Raw genomic sequence first — 16,182 nt, forward strand, 5'->3', positions numbered from 1 at the left:
GTTTTCCAGCTTGGTTCCATTCTCCCCGTCACTTTCAGGTACACCAATCAGACGTAGATTTGGTCTTTTCACATAGTCCCATATTTCTTGGAGGCTTTGTTCATTTCTTTTTATTCTTTTTTCTCTAAACTTCTCTTCTCATTTCATTTCATTCATTTGATCTTCCATCACTGATATCCTTTCTTCCAGTTGATCAAATCGGCTATTGAGGCTTGTGCATTCCTCACGTAGTTCTTGTGCCATGGTTTTCAGCTCCATCAGGTCCTTTAAGGACTTCTCTGCATTGGTTATTCTAGTTAGCCATTCGTCTAAGTTTTTTTCAAGGTTTTTAACTTCTTTGCCATGGGTTCGAACTTCCTCCTTTAGCTCAGAGATGTTTGATCATCTGAAGCCTTCTTCTCTCAACTCGTCAAAGTCATTCTCCATCCAGCCCTGTTCCATTGCTGGTGAGGAGCTGCGTTCCTTTAGAGGAGGAGAGGCACTCTGATTTTTAGAGTTTCCAGTTTTTCTGCTCTGTTTTTTCCCCATCTTTGTGGTTTTATCTACCTTTGGTCTTTGATGATGGTGACGTACAGATGAGGTTTTGGTGTGGATGTCCTTTGTGTTTGTTACTTTTCCTTCTAACAGTCAGGACCCTCAGCTGTAGGTCTGTTGGAGTTTGCTGGAGGTCCACTCCAGAACCTGTTTGCCTGGGTATCAGCAGCGGAGGCTGCAGAACAGCGGATATTGGTGAACAGCAAATGTTGCTGCCTGATCGTTCCTCTGGAAGTTTTGTCTCAGAGGAGTACCCAGCCGTTTGAGGTGTCAGTCTGTCCCTACTGGGGGGTGCCTCCCAGTTAGGCTACTCGGGGTCAGGGACCCACTTGAGGAGGCAGTGTGTCCGTTCTCAGATGTCCAGCTGTGTGCTAGGAGAACCACTACTCTCTTCAAAGCTGTCAGAGAGGGACATTTAAGTCTGCAGAGGATTCTGCTGCCTTTTGTTTGGCAATGTCCTGCCCCCAGAGGTGGCATCTACAGAAGCAGGCAGGCCTCCTTGAGCTGCAGTGGGCTCCACCCAGTTCGATCTTCCCGACCCCTTTGTTTACCTACTCAAGCCTAGGCAATGGCAGGTCCCCCTCCCCCAGCCTTGCTGCTGCCTTGCAGTTTGATCTCAGACTGCTGTGCTAGCAGTGAGTGAGGCTCCGTGGTCGTAGGACCCTCCAAGCCATGCGCTGGATATAATCTCTTGGTGTGCCGTTTGCTAAGATCGTTGGAACAGCACAGTATTAGGGTGGGAGTGACCCGATTTTCCAGGCGCCGTCTGTCTCCCCTTTCTTTGACTAGGATAGGGAATTCCCTGACCCCTTGTGCTTCCCAGGTGAGGCAGTGCCTCGCCCTGCTTCGGCTCACACTTGGTGCACTGCACCCACTGTCCTGCACCCACTTTCTGACACTCCCCAGTGAGATGAACCCAGTACCTCAGTTGGAAATGCAGAAGTCACCCGTCTTCTGCATCACTTATGCTGGGAGCTGTAGATTGGAGTCTAGCATTTCTTTAAATGTTAAATGTGCATCCTTTGAGCCGGAGAGCTCCACTTGGCTGGGGAGGGCTCAAGAAACTTACAGTCATGGTGGACAGCACCTCTTCACAGGGCAGCAGGAGAGAGAATCCCACATTGTGTTTTTCGTGCAAGTTTTCACCTGTGAATTGTCTTTGGTTGATCTCTTGATTGGTAATATTTTTTATAGACACAGGATTTTAAAATTGATTTCTATATTTCTAAATTTTGAACATTATTTCTCCTTTAATGAATTGATCAATTAAATTCTATTATTATTATTCAATAATTTTTAAATTTTTAATATTTATCTCAAAATTCAATTTTTAAATTTATCTCAAAAGTATTTTTCAAATTTTAACCATGGTCTTAATAATAGTGATTAAATAATCATATATGTTATGATTAAAGTTTTATCTATTAAAATCTGTATGAAGAATAGGCTTTATATCAAAATTATTCATCTAGTTCCAGTGATTTATGTTTGTTGTTCAGACAGTACAATGCTATTTTTATTGTTATTGCTATGTAACATATCTTAATTTTGGGGAAGAGCTAGTAATTCCCTCATTAACCTTTTTTCATATCATTTTGATAATTATGCACTTTTGTTCTTATGGATGAAATATATAATAATTTAAAAGTGTAACTTCAATATCGTCTATCTGAACTCATACATTGAATAGCAAATATGGCAGTTAAAAGGATTCCTCAATATATTAGGCAGAATGCAAGCAACAGTTTCCAAATACACATATGGCTATTTTATAAAGGGAAAGTAAGTTTTCACAGTTACTGAAAGAAATCTAACTCACCTATTAATCCTGGTGTAAGAGAACTTTTATGTTTAGGAACAAACTTTCTAATATTCCTTCTGAATGTTTTCATGTTAATCGGAGTTTGAATAACCACTACTTTTGTGAAATCTTCAATACTTTGTATCTGAAAGTTGACAGAATGCAAGTTAATTTCTGAGCAAATATCCTACAATTAAAAATTTACCTAGTAAGCTGCTATTTCTGGCTTTCTCTAGGTATCTGGGAAAAATGGAAAATATTAACAAATCAACACAAATAAGATTAATATCTTAAAATACTTGGATATGTTGGTTTTGTAAAAGTCAATATTCCATATACATTCATTGATTTTTAAATATTTCTATTCCATATGAAAAAAATGATTAAGAATGAATTACCAATGGCCCTTTAAAAATCATCCAGAGACTTTTTCCACATGGCAGAAAGTTTAATGAAAAGAGTATTTCAAAATATTCTTTTCATTAAACTTTCTTTCTGCCATATAGAAATATTTCAAAATATTCTTCCACCTTGTGGTTGTTTTCAATATAGTTTGAATCACACTGGTACCCAAATCCACAATGAGTAGGGCTCTGTTTCTAGGGAAGTAGATAGAGTTTATCAGGCTTCAGGCTCCTGCTTGGCTGTCTAAATTCTCAACAAGCACCCACACCAAATCTCTGTTACATGTTCAAGGATAGAGGTAGAGAGCAGCATAGCGGAGAATGTTTCACTTCCTCTCATTAAGCATTATGTCAGTGCTGGTGATGTCCACTTAGAAAATTTTCTTGTGATCCTTTCTCACCTTGGGATCCCTCCCATTCCCATTACACTTTTTTCTTATGTCCAAAATCTACCCTGTAAGTGCTTTTATCCTAGCTGTAAAACATTTTATTAATATATTTACTTATTTGTTTCTTTTCACTTGGTTGAGAGATCTCTTGAGGATAAGTTGTAAGTATCATTTTTTTATCATTTCAATATATAGCACTGTATTCCAGCATATTTTAAATAACTCTGAGTCCTCTTTGAATTACTTTTTGTAGCTGTATCTTTTATGTGCCCTGATTCCTATTGACATGTGCCTCTCTGATTCTCCCACAACACAAAACAATACACACACACACACACACACACACACACACACACACACACACACACTTCTTCTTTACATGGCTCAGGTTCTCATTTTGATTGGCAGGGGAACTCAATTAACAATTTAAATATGAGAAGACATTCACTTTCAAAGCAGCTGTGGGAATACTACTAATACTCAATTCAGCATCAGTCTGGCAGAACCTTTCTAGAGCATTGTTGATACAGTTTTTCTGCAACGTGTGAGTAAAATAAATGCACCCTCTTTTGCAATGAATAACTGTACCAAAATCTAACTGTAACCAAAATGTCCAGCTTGGCCTTCATAGGCATTGGATGGGAATAGCTTGCGCTTGGGCTAGCAAGTGCCAAAGCAGTCAATGAACTTGGTGTGTGTGGGCCTATGTGGGTGTGGTTGTGGGTATGAGTGAGTTTTATGGAGTGGTGGGAAAAGGGAGAAGATTGGAAGATGAAAAGCTTAAGATTATAGTGACAGTTTTTCTGATGTTAATACATTGTTGGACATATGGCATGTTGATCTGAAGACAGGAATCAATATTTCTTTACCTGATGGCATGTTATAGGAATTAAGAAAGGTGCTCTATAAGTTTTTCGTAACAGACAATCTTCTACAGCTCCATGTATGAGGATAACATAGATTAGATTTTCATCATAAATATCAGTTTTGGTACTCATTGGTATATCTACTACATAAATATTAGAGAGCTTTAGTTGCATCTTGTAGTTACAATCCTGTTTTAGAAAACACAATTTCAGTCTATTATTAGTTTATGAAGTTCAGTATATATTCATAAATAGTCAATTATAATGTTTTAATGCCATTCCATTCAAAGAAAGAAAGACAAGTTTATACAAGCACTTCCTACCTCATAAGATAAGTGTTCTCTGATTTTTCTGGCTGTAATAGCGAGTCCAATTTTTAGCCACATTTTATGTTTAATGAGAGGAGAGCATTGCTCAAAAGCATCATACAAGTGAGTTTTGGGAATAAAATATGTCTGGAAAAGAAGGATGTAAATTTGGTATTTTATTTTGTGCACTATGGTTTAAGGAATAAAGTTTTTTGTTTATGTACACTATTAAAGCTAATAATTTAATTAGGTAAGATTCACATAATAGCATGGAAACTTAGTAAAATGTGTCTATCAATGCAAATTGGTGTGTCCTTTCCCTATGTTCTTGTTGACTTTGTCAAAATCAGTTGGCTGTAAAAATGTGGCTTTATTTCTGGGTTTTTAAATTCTGTTCCATTGATGTAGGTGTATATTTGTATACCAGTTTCATGCTGTTTTGATTACTATATCTTTATAGTATAATTTGAAGTTAGGTGATGTGATTCCCCCAGCTTTGTTCTTTTTGCTTAGGATTGCTTTGGATATTTGAGCTCTTTTTTGGTTCCATATGAATTTTAGGATAGTTTTTTTCCAATTCTGTGAAAATCAGGGCATTTTGATAGATATTGCTTTCAATCTATAGATTGCTTTGGGCAGTGTGGTCATTTCAACAGTACTAATTCTTCTGATCCATGAGCATAGGATGTTTTTCATTTGTTTGTGTCATCTAAAATTTCTTTCCATAAATGGTATTGGGAAAATTTGATTGCTTTATGCAAAACAATAATACTGGACCCTTTATCTCTCACCACATTAAAAAAAAATCAACTCAACATGGATTAAAGAGTTAAACATTAGATCCCAAACTATAAACATGCTGGAAGAAAACCTAGAGAAAAGTCTTCTGGACATTGGTGTAGGCAAAGAATTCATGACTAAAACCTCAAAAGCACAGGCAACAAGAACAAAAATAGACAAATGGAACATAATTGAACTAAATAGCTTCTGTACCACAAAAATAAATAAATAATCAAGTGAACAGGCAACCTATTCACTGGGAGAAACAAAAACCCTGCAGAATGGGAGAATATATTTGCAAACTATGCGTCTGACAATGGACCAATGTCCAGAATTTACAAGGAACTCAAATAGCCTTTCTGACTAGTGTAAGGTGGTATCTCATTGTAGTTTTCATGTGCATTTTTCTGATGATTAATGATTTTGAACATTGTTTATATACCTGTTGGCCATTTGTATGTCTTCGTTTGAGAAATGTTTATTCAGGTCCTTTGCTTATTTTTAATTGTATTATTTATTTTCTTGCTGTTGAGCTTTTGAGTTCCTTATATATTTTAGATACAAACCCATTATCAGATGTATGATTTACACATATTTTATTTTTTATAAGATAAAATATAGAAAACAAATTACTAACAATTATTTGACCTTTTTAGATAAATATATGCCTCTATAAATATGTTATTTGAGGGGAGCAAACTTTTTAGGCAAAAATAAAATGCTTATGCTAAAAGTGAACAGATCATTGGTTACTAAGAATAAAACTTCTATGAATAGTCAAAAACGAGTTTTGTGTACATTGGATTTTATTTCTCTTGGGTCAGTATCTTTTTGTGTGTGTAGTATAGGACATGTATATTTAACTTTTGTAAGCAACTGACAAACTGTTTCAGACCAAAACCACTGTTCAAATTAAAACTCTGTTTCAGAAGTTGTTTCAACATTTTACACTCTCATCAGCCATGTATGAAAATTTCAGCTGGGCATGGTGGCTCATGCCTGTAATCTTAGCACTTTGGGAGGCTGAGGCGGGCTGAGCACCTGAGGTCAGGAGTTGGAGACCAGCCTAGCCAACATGGCAAAATGCCGTCTCTACTAAAAATACAAAAATTATCTGTGCATGGTGGCATGTGACTGTAATCCTAGCTACTCGGGAGGCTGAGGCAGGAGAATCACTTGAACCCGGGAGGCGGAGGTTGCAGTGAGCTGAGATTGGGAGCCATTGCACTCCAGCCTGAGCAACAGAGTGAGACTCTGTCAGAAAAAAAAAAGAAAAGAAAAGAAAAGAAAATTTTAGTTGCTCCACATCCTTGCCAATACCTGTTATTCAGTGTTTTTATTTTTAGGCAATGTAGTAGGTGTGTATTGACGTACCACTGTGGGTTTAATTTGCATGTTTCTGGCAGCTAATGATGGTGAACATCTTCATGTGTTTATTGGCCATTTGTATATTCTTTGTAAAGTGTCTGTTCACATTCTTTGCCCAGTTTTTAATTCAGTAGTTTGTCTTCTTATTTTTGAATTGTTAAGAGTTATTTATAGATTCTATTATCAAATCCTTTTCTTGGGGAACTTTTGAAAAATCCCTAAGCCCATGACTCATATTTTTCCCTGAGCCTGCTGCTCATATTTTTTGTGATGTCTTTTGAAGAGCAGAAGATTTTTAATTTTGGTGACATCCAATTTATCAATATTTCGTTTTATGGTTAGTACTTAAAAAAATCCTGGCTAAGAAATCTTTGCCTACCTTAAGTTCTCCTATGTTTTCTTCTATAATTTATATAGTTCTATCTTTCATGTTAAAGTATATGATCATGCCACATTACATTTTGGGCCTAGTACATGGGGATCAAGGTTCATTGCTTCTGCATGGATATTCAGTGTTTTCAGGATTATTTGTTGAAAATATTGTAATTTTTCCATTGAGATAATTTGATCCTTTGTCAAAAATCTATTGACTATGTATGTGTGGATTTATTTATGGATTCTCTTTTCTGTTGTATTGATCTCTACATCTTAACCTAAAGCCAACATCATGTGGCCTTAATTACACAGGATGTATGCCTTTAAATCAGGTAGTGTAAATCATCTAACTTTTTTATATTTGTTTTGCCTATTATAGGTCCTTGCATTTTCATATATATTCTACAAAAAGAGTCTGTGGAGAGTTTGATTGAGGTTGTATTAAATCTATAGGTCAATTTATGAAGAATGGATATCTTAATAATATTATGGGCTCTAATCCACAAATACGGTGTACTTCTCCATTTATTTAATCTTTTTTCAGTTATCTAGGAAATATTCTATGGTTTTCATTGTAGAGTTATTCCACGTATTTCATTAACTTTATCCCTTTTATATTTTGATTATTTTTGTAAAAAGAATTAAAAATTTTATTTCCAGTTGTTTGTTACTAGTATATGAAAACACAATTAATTTTTGGAATTTGGACTTGTATTTTACCATCTTACTAAATTCATTATAAATTCTAGTTATTTTTGGTAGAATCTTAAAAATGTAGATATCATGCCATCTTGCAGAGACAATTTTAGTGTTTTCTTTGTAATTTTTATGTCAGTTTATTTCTTTTTCTAGCCCTATTGTACTAGTTAACAACTCCAATATAATACTGAATGGAAGTGGTGAGAGTGGACATTCTTGTCTTGCTCTCAGTCTTACCGTCTTAGTTTTTCATCACTAGATGTGATGTTAGCTGTAAATTTATAATAAATGCCCTTTATTGAGTTCAGGAAGTTGCATTCTATTCTGAGTTTTTGGAGATTTTTTAAAAGAATGTTACATTTTGTAAAATTCTCTTTGTTCTATATCTACTTGAATATCTTATATAAATTTTCTGGTTTTTTCTTATAATGTGTTGAATCACAATGGTTGATTTTCAAATGTCGAATCAATCTTATATTCCTAAAATAAAGCTCATTTATTTAGTTTTGGTGTCTAATCCTTTTAATATATTCCTGGATTCAACTTGCTAGTATCTTATTAATGATTTTTTTGTGTCCACATTAATGTGGGATTATTGGTCTGTAATTTTCTTTTGCTGAAATGTTTTTTCAAGGTTTAGTATTTGTTTGCACTGGCCCCATAAAATGCACTGGAAAGCTTTTTTTCCTCCTTTGTTTCCTGACAAAGTCTGTGTAAGATTCATATTATTTCTTCCTGAAATATTTGATAAAACTCATCAGTAAAACCATCTGGCATGGAGTTGTTTTTGTGGGAAGGATACAAATTCCAAAAATCTCAGTATGTATAGGACTATTAAAAAGTTCTAGTCCTTAAGTAAATTTTGACGTGTGTGCTTTTTAAAATTTTTTCATTTAGGTTTAGGGATAGAAGTGCAGGTTTGTTATATAGGTAAATTACATTTCGCAGGGATCTGGTGTACAGATCATTTTATCACCCAGGTAATAAGCATAATGGTACATGATATGTAGTTTTTTGATCCTTACCTTCCTCCCTACACTCCACTCTCAAGTAGGCTCTGGTGTATCTTGCTCCCTTTTTTGTGTCCATATGTACTTGATGTTTAGCTCCCATTTATAAGTGAGAACATGCAGTATTTGCTTTTCTGTTCCTGTGTTAGTTTGCTAAGGATAATAGCGTCCACCTCCATCTATGTTGCTGCAAAGGACATGATCTCATTCTTTTCTATGGCTGCATAGTATTCCATGGTGTGTATGTACCACATTTTCTTTATCCAGTCTACTGTTGATGGGCATTTAGGTTGATTCCATGTCTTTGCTGTTGTGAATAGTGCTGCAAAGAACATACACATACATGTGTCTTTATAGTAGAATGATTTATATTCCTTACTGTATATACCCAATAACAAAATTGTTGGGTTGAATGGTAATTCTGTTTTAAGTTCTCTTAGAAATTGCCAACGTTCTTTCCACAATGGCTGAACTAATTTACATTCCCATCAGTAGGATATAAGCATTCCCTTTTCTCCACAGCCTTGCCAGCATCTGTTATTTTTTGACTTTTTAATGATAGTCATTCTGACTGGTGTGAGATGGTATCTCATTGTGTTTTGATTTGTATTTCAAATGTAAATGGTTAGTGATGTCAGAATTTTTTCATATGCTTGATGGCCATGTTTACATCTTCTTTAGAAAATTGTCTGTTCATATGGTTTGCCCACTTTTTAATGGGGTTGTTTGTGTTTTGCTTGTTAATTTGTTTAAGTTTCTTAGAGATTCTGGCTTATAAACCTTTGTCAGATGCATAGTTTGCAAGCATTGTCTTCCATTCTGTAAGTTGTTGCCCCTGGGGGCTCCACCTCCATGAAATGTGGAGCTGCTGTTACTGGTTAGCTGGAGGGGTGGGTTGTGTGTACTGTTGTCATGACCTTAGGATTTTTCTTGCTGGGGATCAGGGGGCCAAAAGCTCACAGGGAGGAAAGATTGGTCTTTCCTCTGTCTGGTAGCTGTGGCATGTAGTAAGCTTGGGTGTAGCCCTCAGGCTCTTTGTTTCTTCCCCAGACTAAGGGCAGCAGGGATACAACTGTTACTGTGGCAGTGGCGGGAGCGGGGGTGTAGTCGTATGTCTCTAGGAGCCTCTCCCTGGGCAACCTCTGTGCCACTACCAGTGAGTATGCTCAGTTGTGGATGGAGCAACTGTTCTACTTTCATGAGCCGGGGGCCCTGCCTGGTGAAGAGTTGGGGTGATGGTTCACCTCCATATGGTGGCTGCCATGTGCTGGAGGTGCCAGCATAATGACTAGGCCCTTTGTTCCTTTCCAGTGTCAGGGCTGTAAGGGCTGAGCCACTGCAACTGTAGTAGCAGAGGGGTTGTGAGTTGACTCTATGATTTCCTCCTTGAAGAAATGCTGGGCTGTCTTTGATTGTGGTGATCAGGCAAGGGTTGGGTCATTGTGCTGGAGTCCCAGGCCAGGCAGCCCTGCCCAGTGAGGAAAAGTGAGGATCCGGATCTGCGTGGAGAACAGTCTGGCCACTTTTCTGTGAGCTGGTTGCTCTTTGCTGGGGGTCTGGACCAGCCTCTGGTCCCTACAGACTCTGTGGATCCTGGAGACAGCAAGGGCAAGGGCTGCAAGACAGCAAGGATAACAACTCCCCTTCCCAAGGGAGTCCTGTCCAGGGAGTTGCAGAACTGCTACTGGCTCAATAGCCCTGACAAAGGGTGGCTGGAGGCCCAGGCCTGGAGGACTTGCCCAGTGAGGAGATGTGGGAACTAGCTCCATGTAACAGTCTGGCCACTTTTCCATAGGGCTGCTGCGGTATGCTGGGTGTCCGCTCCAGTCCCTAGTCACCTCGGACTTTCTAGTGCCTGAAGGTAACAATGGTGGAGGGTGCGAAACAGCAGAGATGGTGGCCTGCCTCTCCCTCTGAGAGCTCTGCCCCAGGGAGGTATGAACCTATTGCCAGCCCGAACACACCTGTAGGAGGTAGCTGGAGAACCCGGTCAGGAGGTCCCACCCAGTGAAAAGGAATGGGATCAGAGACCCACTTAAAAATAACAGTCTGGCCATGTTTTCATAGAGCAGCTGTGCTAGCTGGAGGTCCACTCCAGCCTTCAGTTGCCTTGGACTCTTCAAAGCCCGAAGGCAAGAATAGCTAAGTTGACCAAACAGCAAAGATGGTGGTCCACCCTCCCTCTGGGAGCTCTGTAACAAGGAGGTTTGAAACTCAGTCGGCCAACACCAGCAGGGTGATTGGAGGACCCCAGTTGGGAGATTTTGCCTAGTGAGGAGAAATGGGATTCGGGATGTGCATGAATAAGAAGTCTGACTGCTTCTCCATAGTACTGCTGAGCAGTGCTGAGGGACTGCTCTAGTCCCTCATTGCCACCGATTTGCTGGAGCCCTAAGGCAACAGTGGCTGAGGCTGTGAAACAGCAAAGGTGGTGGCCCGCCCGACCTGCTGGGAGCTCTTTCTCAGAGAGATGCAATGCTGCTACCCGTGGCTGACTGGATTTCCAAGCCAGTGGGTCTTATCATGTGATGTACCACGGTCCTGCAGACCATCATTGGTCAGTCCCCTGGATTCAGTCCCTTTCTTAGGAGTAGGTATGGGGATCTAACCTCCTGCTGAGGGTTGCAGCTGCTTTTGCTGGGAGGCCTGGGTATCTAAGGCTCCTAGTGCTCCACATGTGCCTGAGTGGCTGCTCTGCCAAGACTCCACATAGCTCTGCATGTCAGACTGCAAACCCTAGTGGAGTGGGTCCTTCTGACTGGAGGGTTGCAAAGATCCATGGGAGAAGCATGGGTTCCTGGGGCTCCTCATTCACTCACTGCTCCCCTGAGCAGGGGAGGTTCCCCTGACTCTGTGTCACTCCCAGGTGGGTGGTCATCCTGCCTTACTTTTCTCCGTTCTCCGTGAATTGAGTTGTTTCCTTGATTAGTCCCAATGTGTGTACCTGGATGTTTCAGTTGAAAGTGCTATGTTTACTTGCCCCTTCCATCCCTCTCTGTGAGAGCGGCGCACACCAGCTGCTTCTAGTCAGCCATGTTGGCCACCTCTCTCCAGAATCGATTTTTAACAACTGGTTTAAAGTCTTTGACCAATCTATAGTCTGGACAATCTCCATGATGGTTTTTACCGAATGCTTTACTCCTCACCTTTTATACTATAGATCACAATTTCATGCTTCTTTGCTTGTTTTGTAATTCATGGTTGCTCATGATAACACTACAGAGATTCTAGATTATTTTATCTTCCTCTGAAAATTGTTGATTTTTGTTATAGTAAGCAGTTCATTTACTATCTGATCACACTGAGCTTGTATAGGCTGGGTTTTACAATTTGCTTGAGTGAATCAGTAGAGAACCTCAGGTATCTAAGACAGTGTAACTTGTCTCCAAACTCTGTCTCCACCATGGATGCTGTCAGGGCTTGCTCCAAGGCTTTGTTAGGTCTTAGAATAAGAGCAAGCCTTCTTCTAGGTCATGATTCTTACTCCTAAGGCCTATTCTTTCTGGTCTCTCAGCTGTGGGCCTGAGATTTTAACAGATCTTTCCTTTCTGTTAGATATCTTGACTTCTTGACTTCTTGACTCCTGGTGTCTCTCTCTCTCTCTCTTTTTTTTTTTTTTTTTTTTTTTGTGACAGAGTCTTTCTCTGTCACCCAGGCTGGAGTGCAGTGGTGCGATCTCAGCCTACTGCAACCTTTGCCTCCTGGGTTCAAGTGATTCTCCTGCCTCAGCCTTCTAAGTAGTTGGGATTACAGGTGTGCGCCACTGTGCCCAGCTAATTTTTGTATTTTTATTGGAGCCAGGGTTTCACCATGTTGGCCAGGCTGGTCTCGAACTCCTGACCTCAGGTGATCCACCAGCCTCAACCTACCAAAGTGCTGAGATTACAGGCGTGACCCGCCACACCTTGCGTGACTCCTGGTATCTCTCTTCCTTTCTTAACAATCTGGTAAATCTAGTTGTGTCTCATCCTGGGCATTTGCAGCCTATCTCTCAACCAAGGACTTGTAGAGAACCACCACACAGACTACTTGGGTCTTTCTCCGTGTAAGACTTTGTCTTACTTCCTGCTCTGCAGTTTCTAGCCAAGTTAGCTTCCACAACTTCTGATGTCTCATTTCTCAGCTTAGCAGGATCGCCATCTTCTGCTTGGATTCTTATTGCATCATGGTCAGGAAATGGTCCTAAGCAGAGGATCGGGGTGAATGTAGGGCTTACCTTGTGAGTTTCTCATCTCTTAGTTTTGGGTAACATAAGTTTACCTATATAACAAACCTGCACATGTACCCCTGTACCTAAAATAAAAGGATGAAAAAAATTTTTTTTCAAAAAAAAAAAAAATTTAAATAGAAAAAAAATCACATTTGCCTCATATATTTTATTAAGTTTTAGGGTTTTTTTTTTTAATAGCAGATGTGCTGCTCTGTTACTAGTAACTTCATTATAGCCCAAAGCAGAAGGCTAGAGTGTTTTATGCAAATTCCAGGTATCATAAATATATACTTTTATTTTTAAATATTTTAATGATAGAGATATTTTAAATATATAACATATGTGATTATATGCCAAAAATAAAAATATCATTTAGTATTCTGTTCACATTAAAATGTCCTAAATTATCTCAAATAGGTCTCTTTATAATTGGTTTGTTCAAATTACAGCAATTGTATTTATTTGGTTATTATATCTCTTAAGTCCATTTTTAATAATTTTTCTTTGCCTTCTTCCCCTCTACCACTACATATTTTTTTTTTTTGTAAACAGAGACAGAGTCTGGCTCTGTTACCAGTCTGGAGTGCAGTGGTGCAATCATGACTGACTGTAACTTTGGGTTCCTGGGCTCAAGCAATCCTCCCTTCTCAGCCTCCCAAGTAGCTGGATCTACAGGCATGTGTCACCATGCCTGGCTAATTTTTTTTTTTATTTTTTGCAGATATGTTGCAGGCCAGTCTCAAACTCCTGGCCTCAAGCAATCCTCCTGCCCCAGCCTCCCAAAGTTTTGGGATTACAGGTATAAGCCACCATGTCTGCTACTCCATTCACTTTTTATGCCATTGATTTGTTAAAGAAATTAGGTTATTTGTCTACAGACTCTTCCACATTCTAAATTTAGCTGATTATTCCCTCTTGCTGTCAATTAACCTGTTTCTCTCCTTCCTGTATTTTCTGTAAACTGATTCAATCTATAGACTTAAAGAACTTCAGATTTTTTCTTGTGTGAGACTTCATGGGTGGTGCTAGCACTTCTGCTACATCACATCATGAGGTACATCACGCCTGCTTGTCCCATTTAGTGACACTAATATTGACCAATGTCCTTAGGTAGTATTTCCTTCATTATAACGTTTTCTATTAACATTCACTTAGTAGTTTTAGCACCAACTGAAGGTTGTTTCCTAGATCTATTATTTTATTAGCGATGGCACAATGGAGATTTTCTGATTCTCTCATTCTGCGTTCATTAGCTGAAATTCTATATAGAATTTTTCCCAATTAAAAAACTACTTTGAAAGAGTTCATAGAAGAAAGGCAAGATAAATGTTTACTTCTTTCTCTTAAAAAATCCATTTTCAAAGTAATAAAATGATATCCTAGCAACCTCAGTAGAAATTTTAAAAATTAGCATCATTATCAATGTATGGAATGTATGGGTTTTCACATATTTATGGAGTTTAATTATTTGCAGTCATTATTCTTTTTGAGTTCAAATTAAGCCAGTGGGAGCCCTTGGTACTGTGAGGATTTTGTTCTCAATCATGTGTAGGGAAACTTCCAGGCACTTTGTCCAACTTTTATATTAATAGATTCTAGCCCTGTCTTTATCCCCTTTCTCATCTTTCAAATTACGGTATTGACAATTAACATATGTTAGCCAATTTCCCCATGAAAGAGCTTATATTGCCAGTTTTTCTGGATACATCTTTCTTTCTGTATGGTTGATTAACATTCATAAGCTATTTTGCCAGGGCTTTATACTAGATGAGTGTAATTCGGCAAGTTTTGTTCCTTTATAATTCCTAGTTTTTAAAAGTAAATTGTCAACTAGACTGTAAACTTATACTAAATACTAAAATAACCTTAAATCTGATATTATTTAACAAAATACAACAAAAGTCACAGGCGAAGTTTTTCTGACCTCCACTACAGTTTTGCAGGTGGCAGAATATTTCATAGGTTCATTAGTTAAGCAGTTTATCTCTCCTATTATTTCTCCACTGAGCATATAGTCTGTGTCAATTATCGGAAAATCTTTCTCCTTTGACTCCACCATTTGTTCAATCCCTAAACCTGGCTTTGATTTTTCAAGCTGTTCAGGAACAAAGAAAGAGAAAAATACATATGCCAGTTAACTTGTATTACCAAAACTAATTTATGACTTTTTCCACTTTGGTTTGAACAATTCTAATATTTACATATTGTCTTGAGAATAAATATTTTATTTCTTTTTAAGTAAAATTTTTAAATTAGCAATGATTTAGACACAAAGCATTCTTAAATACTCTAATCTTTCTGATTCCTCCTACTCAGTTAATCTATACCCATTTTAGGATGGCTAAATCTCTAACTCAGATCAGCCTAAGATGAATAACAATTTATATTATAATTGTCCATCGTGAAAGATAATTCTTTTGAAAGTTTCCTGTTATCTGTGAGAAAGTATGGCTTTAAAATGATGGATAGTGTTATCCATTGTGTCTGAACATGAAAATTTATCATTAGATGGTAGTCACTGTCCTAAAAAAGAAACTATGCAGTTCTTAACATGGAAAGCTACTAATTATCAATTTCATAAAGTTTTCTTTAAAAACTTATGATCACAAGTGCATTTATAAATAACTCTGCCTGGTCAGGCGCAGTGGCTCACGCCTGTAACCCCAGCACTTTGGGAGGCTGAGGCGGGCGGATCACCTGAGGTCAGGAGTTTGAGACCAGCCTGGCTAACATGGTGAAACCCCGTTTCCACTAAAAATACAAAAAATTACCAGGGTGTGGTGGTGCGTGCCTGTAATTCCAGCTACTTGGGAGGCTGAGGCAGGAGTATCACTTGAACCCAGGAGGTGGAGGCTACAGTGAGCCAAGATCATGCCATTGCACTCCAGCTTGGGCAACAAGAGAGAAACTCTGTCTCAAAACAAAAAAACAAAACAAAACAAAAACCTCTGCCTTACCTTTACCATGCCTGAAATAATGATATAGATTCCTTTGGGCTCATCACCTTCTTCAAATATAACATTTCCACAATCAAATGTTACAACTTTGGCTTTTTCCTAAAAGATACCACCAAATACATAAACTATAAACAACATTTTAGGAGTGGTTGGGAATGTTAAAATTTGCATTTTTGTTATTTATTTATTTTTTTGAGATGGAGTCTCGCTCTGTCACCCATACTGGAGTGCAGTGGTGCGATCTTGGCTCACTGCACCCTCCCCCTCCTGGGTTCAAGCCAAGGAGAATTGCTTGAGCCAATTCTCCTACCTCAGCCTCCTGAGTAGCTGGGATTACAGGTGCCCACGACCATGCCCAGCTAATTTTTGCATTTTTAGTAGATACGGGGTTTCACCACATTGGCCAGGCTGGTCTCAGACTCCTGACCTCAGGTTTTCCGCCCACCTTGGCCTTCCGAAGTGCTTGGATTACAGGCGTGAG

The 16,182-nt window shown here is 38.5% G+C and overlaps 1 protein-coding gene and 1 long non-coding RNA gene across 2 annotated transcripts in view; one reads left to right on the top strand and one right to left on the bottom strand.

The window, feature by feature from the left end:
* Positions 1-16,182, top strand: part of LOC134809584 (uncharacterized) — a 63,112-nt gene that overhangs the window by 30,518 nt on the left and 16,412 nt on the right. The window lies entirely within an intron of this gene.
* The window catches only part of SLC9C1 (solute carrier family 9 member C1), a 137,972-nt gene that overhangs the window by 18,640 nt on the left and 103,150 nt on the right, over positions 1-16,182 (bottom strand). Inside the window, 5 exon segments of the mRNA XM_016941634.2 lie at positions 2,354-2,480; positions 3,998-4,183; positions 4,318-4,449; positions 14,669-14,839; positions 15,702-15,800. Coding sequence (XP_016797123.1) covers positions 2,354-2,480; positions 3,998-4,183; positions 4,318-4,449; positions 14,669-14,839; positions 15,702-15,800 — 715 coding nt within the window.

The sequence above is a fragment of the Pan troglodytes genome, chromosome 2 (genome assembly GCF_028858775.2).
Source record: "Pan troglodytes isolate AG18354 chromosome 2, NHGRI_mPanTro3-v2.0_pri, whole genome shotgun sequence".
In the NCBI taxonomy this organism is placed as follows: domain Eukaryota; kingdom Metazoa; phylum Chordata; class Mammalia; order Primates; family Hominidae; genus Pan; species Pan troglodytes.